A 6,248-nucleotide genomic window follows, 5' to 3' on the forward strand; every position below is an offset into this window, starting at 1 on the left:
CTGTGTTCCAAACTCTGGTTGAAGAAGAGCAGCAGCAACTAGAGCTAATTGGAACACTGTATTCACCTGTTCAAATTTGTATTCCTCCTCAAGAATGAAAGATAAAAGAGAACTTTTCACAGGCTCTCCATCATAATTTTACTACTAGATAACATTTTTTTTTTCCTTTTTAAAAACATTTTAGTGAGAGAAGTTTTGCAAAGTTAGGGATTAAAGTGAAGGTTTTGTAAAGTTATAAATTAAAGCGACTTATACTTAGAAAAGCTTAGGGTTAAAAGGGTGTCATTGGGAACGTAATTTGAGACCATTACAAGCTTAGGGTTTTGTCCTGTATCCGTTGATAAACAATATTCAAAATCCTATAATTGCATTTATAGATATGCTTACACTAATCATCATCATGTTAATAAGTCAAACTCCAACATTTGGTTCAATTGAAGGAAGGGCTAGGACTCGTTGATCCTGTTAAGAAATAAGTCAAATATAGTAAAATGTTCTCTCTCATGCACATCTCAATCATAACCCTAAATATTTATCAAGGAGAGTAACACACGAAGTTATGGTTGATCAGTCTACACCTGCACCACCACAAAGTGAGAACCAAAGTCAATCGTTTACCCAACCCAAGTGTAGACGTGCGACTAGGCTAAAAGACTTGACTGTTAGTCGTAATGCTGATAAAAAATTGCCCATTCAATTTGATATGAGTACAAGAAAAGTTATTGGAGACAACCGTGCAAGATTCACTAGCTTTGTGGTCTTACTTGGTAGAAGTAAGGTTAGTATTCTTATTGACAAATGAGACCATGTTCCTAAAGAAGTGAAGAATCAAATATGGCAAACTATCCTGGTATGAAAATCATAACTTAACTTCCTCTAATTATTATCAAAATTGTAAATATAACATTCATTTACCTATTATGTAGCTAACATATGACGTCCTAAACAACAACTTATTGAGACGTAAATGGATATCATATGCTGGGCAACGGTGGAGGGGTTTTAAGACTGACCTTACTAGTCGGTATATTTATGGTAAGTTAAGTGACAAGAATCCTTGTGAGATATATCAGTTCCTTGATGAGGAAACGTGGCAGGCTTTTCAGGACAAACGATCAGAACATGCCTTTCAGGTAAATTTAATGTTTTATTTATGATTTGATATTCATTTTTTCTGTTTCATAATTTTTTATTAATTGTTTATGTCACATGTTTCAAATAGGAAAAGAGAAAAGTTGAACAAGACCTTCAGAAAAAAAATCTCCACCCACACAGATTGTCTCGTGGAGGATATGATAGGTTAGAGGAGATTATGATCCGTGAGGCCTCTTCCTTAGCTACCGGTGATGAGTCAGATTTGGTATCTCCACCTCCACGTCATGAGAAATGGAAGAGAGCTCGCACTAAGCCATCAGGAGAATACACTTCGGAAGAAACTCGACTTGTAGCGGAGAAGATTGTTAGAAATTCATAACAAGCCTAATTTTAATTTTAATGTCTTCAGTCATGTTTTTTGGCATGTATTATGTAATAGATGGACTAAAACAATAGTTTTTCAGGATAACTTAGTGGAAAAAAGCTCTCAAGGATCATTCACTCAAGAAGGCCGGGATGACATATTAGCGGTTGCCATTGGACGTCTGGAGCATCCAGGATATATCCGTGGTGTTGGACGAGGGGTAGGACTCAAGCAATTCTTTGGTGGTCCTACTCGAAAGGTTACTTTATCACAACTTAGTGAATCCGATAAAAAGGTGTTAAAAAATGAGTTTAAGAAAGAATTGTTCCCAGAATTGAGGGATGAGTTATTGGCAGAAATCAAATCAGAGATGGCACCCATAGGATTGGCTATTCAAGTTCCACCAAAGGGGGCTTCTCATGTTGCTAGCACAAAGGGGAGTTGTCCTCTTCCTGAGGAATCAGGGGATGGTGCTGATGTCCCTGTTGATTGTGAATTGTATGTTGATGATCCCCACTTGCATTTGGTGGCTTTAGGTAAATTTAACACAAGTGTATCATTGCTATCATTGCTGAATCATTTAAATCTACATCCACATTCCTGATATTTAATCATTTTGAAATCTGCAAGGAAACTGCATTTAGCCTTTGAACCACAATGTTGTCTATACTTGCTGCCTCTCTATACTTGTTGACTCTCTATACATATGCTAAGTACGCCATTTATACCATTTTACTCAACAATTGTCATCATTTTTGTGTCTTAGGTAAAATATATAATTTGAGAAGCACCATCCACCTTGAGGCTATTACAGATGATATGTTGAGAGTGGTGGTTGTAGATATTAAAGATTCTTCTGCTTGTGTTCCTCTGCCTAGTGAGGAGGTTCAAACAGTGGGACAAGCTCCAGGAAATTTTATCATTTGGCCAGCCAGATTGGCAAAGCCAATTTTAGTAAGTATTTCTATTCACATTTGCTTTAATTAGTTATGTATTTGTTTATTTGGATGCATATAATATTGGACTTATTTTGTGGTCAAATGTAGGACATTTCTAAGAAGACAAACATTGTTACACCTCCTCAACCACAATTGTCTGCTCTCTAACAACTTGCTGCAGCGGTAGTCACAATGGGGAATAAAACTATTGAGGTAGATATGTCTCCTGAACTCACATGCAAGAATGCTACCACCACTTTATTTGTATGTCATAGGAATATTTGTGAAATTGTCATTGGTAATGATCTCCTCTCTACAACAGTTCTACAACTTTGGAATTTGTAAGTAAACCTTCACAAACCATGAAAATACTATCATATTGCATTCATGTATTTATTTTAACATTATTGTTCATATTGAAGGTATTTGCATCACCTTTGCATCAAGAGAAGGAATGCTACTATCTATGGATTTCTTGATCGTGTTATAATTCAAAGTGTAGGAAATAAATCAGAGGAGGTACAAAAGTACTTGATAGAAATGTTTGAAAAAGCTGGTAAAGAGTCTATTTAGCACCTTACTTTTGCATAAGTAAGTACATAATTTTTTAATTTTTCATGACTAGTGTAAAAGTTTCTTTTAATTAATATTATTCTAACTTGTAGGGGTCATTGGTAATTGCTAGTTATTGTTCCTGATCGTTCTCTTGTAGTTCTCTTATGTTCCTTACATAAGAAAGCTAACACATTGTCCATAAAAAATATATTAGAGGCGTAAATTTTCCTTTCTCTTTTGATTCCTTCCTATATTATTATTATTATGTAATGGATGTCTAACTTTTGTATAGGTCTTTGGAAGCTCATTCAAAGTTGCGGGGTGTTCCATCTGTTTCTACGAAGAAGATGCAAATAATCACACCTAATGTAAGACAAGTTGACCTTCTTTTGTTTTGTGTTTTGTGATTGCTATTTTTGTGAGGAATTGGCTGTGTTGTTGGTTTTCTGAAATTTTGTTTAGCAAAATATACAAAGTTACATGGTCCAAAGGCTAACTAGAGTATAATATGATATCCTTGGTTTGAATGATGAGTTTTGATTATTTGTATTTAATTTGTAGTGTCGACGTCAACTGGGCAGCTATGAATGTGGATATATATGTAATGAAACACATGCATACCATTATTTGTACAAACATTATTGAATCATGGAAAAAGGTATTAAAATACTAACAAAATACTTATCCAACTATTCATTACAATATTGTTTTAACTCTATTGTTTTATTTTATTTGTAGATCTTTAATGATTCATCTCCCATGGAAGCTGCAGTCATTGACGACATTAGAAGGAACTGAGCATCTTTTATTTTAAGTATTAGTAGAAACTTGGCTACAATTCAATAGTATATGTACATTTGGATTTAATATATACTTTCATGCACAAACGATGTATTAAATATTATTAGACTATTTAAAGTTTGAAATGAATTCTATTTTGTTTCATTAAATTTGTTTATTTGAAGTGATATTGATTATAAATTGATTGGATAAGATGATAATACAGGAAATTATAATTTCATTGGATGTCAAATTAATAATCAATTTTTTTTTTAAAACACACATATTATAAGGTACAAAATTTTTTACGTCATAATGTCTTCTGCCACGTTATAACGGGCAAATAAAAAAACGGTGCATATTATAACGTAAAAATGAAAGTTCGTTATAAAAAACTGGCACATATTATAACGTACTTCAGAAACTACGTTATAATAGGTTGAACTTATTAATAAATTCAGCATTTTATAACGTAAATTTCTGCTACGTTATAAAATGTGCAGACTTATTATATCGCCCAGAACTATATCTACAGTGACTACGTTATAAAGGTCAAATTTGTACGTTATAAAATAGTTTTTTTCCACTAGTGAGTATTGACAAAATTATTTATTCAGAAAGAAATAAATTATATTAAATTAATTATTTTTAATTGAATATCTAATAAACCAATTTGTAGGAGACGAATTCACTCACTTTTACACGACGTAAGCACAAAGATTTGATTTAATCTGCATTGTTTCACATTTGAGTGTTATTTTGTTAATAAAAAACCGAAAAATAAAAATAATACGCGATTTTATTGATTTATATTTAATTTGATTAACGTTTTCACATTCTTAAAATTATTCATAAAATTTAAATAATATACGTTCAATAACAAATAATTTATTTATAATATAGTTAAAGTTATGTTATCATTTATCTTTTCAAAACTAAAAAAAAATATAAATTTAAAAAATATAAATTGTTTTTTTTTAATCAAAAAATTGTTATACAAAACTACCCAGTGAATAATTTAAAATCACTTAAAATGTTAAAATATATCATCTTATGCAAGTAACAAGAATTAACTATATATAATTCAAAAAAAAATTGTGTATAAATAATATTTTTCTTATAAAATTTAGTGAGTAGTTTTTGAGATAGATTGACATGTATCAACAAATTACAACGTTTATTTATAAATTTCCTAAACCATAAATAAAAAATTATATGAAATAAATTATATGCCTTAAAAATAAACAAATATTATATCTTAACTATATTATATAATCAATTAAACTTATTATTACAATATCTTAAAATATATTTTATAAGATCAAATATTTAGATAAATAGATATTGAATATATAACCAAATGATAATAAAAAAGATAATAAATATAATATTTTTAGAGTCTATATATGGAACTCTTCTTTTAGAAGTATTGTAGTTGATATTCTCAAACTACAATAGTTTCATGAGAGAAAAAGTAGAAAAGAAGCTTACAAGAACACAAATCAAGAAACAGTCTGAGAAAGGGGATGGAAGTTCTGCCAGAGGAGATGATTATGGAAATCTTGTTGAAGTTAAATGTGAAGTCTCTTGTTCGATGCAAAAGCGTGTGTAAGTCGTGGTTATATTTGATATCTGATTCTCACTTTAAAAAATTGCATTTTGATCTCTCTGCTGCAACAGAGAAATTTATGTTCGTTTCAAATCGGAAACTCCTCACCATAGACTTCAATGCCTCCCTACACTATGATTCTAGTTGTGTTCACTTCAAAGTACCACATAGAATTTTTCATCCTTATTATTTTAAATTTGGAGGTTCTTGTCGGGGATTTTTAGTTTTAGAAAGTTGGAAGCATAAGTACCTGTGGAACCCATGCACAGGTTTCTACAAACAAGTTTGTATGTCACCCATTGAATATTCCCTTGAAAATAATCCTAATTATGATCTGTTGTTTCGAGGTTTGGGGTATGACCCATTAACTGATGACTACTTGGTGGTTCAACTTTTCAATAAACTTTACAGTAATGATAGAAAATATGCAGAGGTGTTCTCGATCAGAGCTAATAAGTGGATGGAAATTGAACCTGTCAATTTGTCCTTCACATCATGTTACTGGGACAATTATAGGCCAGGCAGAGTTTTGAATAATGTCATTTATTGGTTGGGTTGCTCTTTTAAGGAAGAGACGACTATTTTTATCCTTGGCTTTGATGTGACAGAAAGGATGTTTTTTGAGATAGCTGCACCAGTTGATGTTGCACCAGTTAATTTTGCGAATAGCATGGATAGAAAAGCTTTGAGTGAAGTTGCAGGATTGCTTAGTCTATGTGTTTATAAAGAGAGCAACCATTCAATAGAAATATGGAGTATGAAAGAATACAGAGTAGAATCATCTTGGACCAAGACTAGTGTGGTGTCTCTTGTTGTTCCATGCAGATTGATCAACCTACTTTACGTAACAAAAGATGGTGATATTGTTGGAAAAGATGAGAATAAATTGATCAAATATAATAAGAAG

General features: G+C 31.6%; 2 protein-coding genes across 2 annotated transcripts; both read left to right on the forward strand.

Moving 5' to 3' along the window:
* The first annotated feature begins 1,312 nt into the window (after positions 1-1,312).
* On the forward strand, positions 1,313-2,088 carry LOC111241977. The gene is made up of 2 exons (XM_022782810.1): positions 1,313-1,459; positions 1,560-2,088. Exons 1-2 carry the CDS (start codon positions 1,313-1,315, stop codon positions 2,061-2,063), a joined length of 651 nt encoding a protein of 216 aa, XP_022638531.1. The 3' UTR covers positions 2,064-2,088.
* A 3,171-nt stretch (positions 2,089-5,259) lies between these two features.
* LOC111242090 (F-box/kelch-repeat protein At3g23880-like) lies at positions 5,260-6,236 on the forward strand (the record flags this gene model as incomplete). Its single annotated transcript, XM_022784164.1, has 1 exon — positions 5,260-6,236. A coding segment is annotated over exon 1 (957 nt), but the record flags the coding sequence as incomplete, so codon positions are not given.
* Positions 6,237-6,248: the final 12 nt, after the last annotated feature.

Source organism: Vigna radiata, chromosome 7, assembly GCF_000741045.1.
Source record: "Vigna radiata var. radiata cultivar VC1973A chromosome 7, Vradiata_ver6, whole genome shotgun sequence".
Taxonomy (NCBI): domain Eukaryota; kingdom Viridiplantae; phylum Streptophyta; class Magnoliopsida; order Fabales; family Fabaceae; genus Vigna; species Vigna radiata.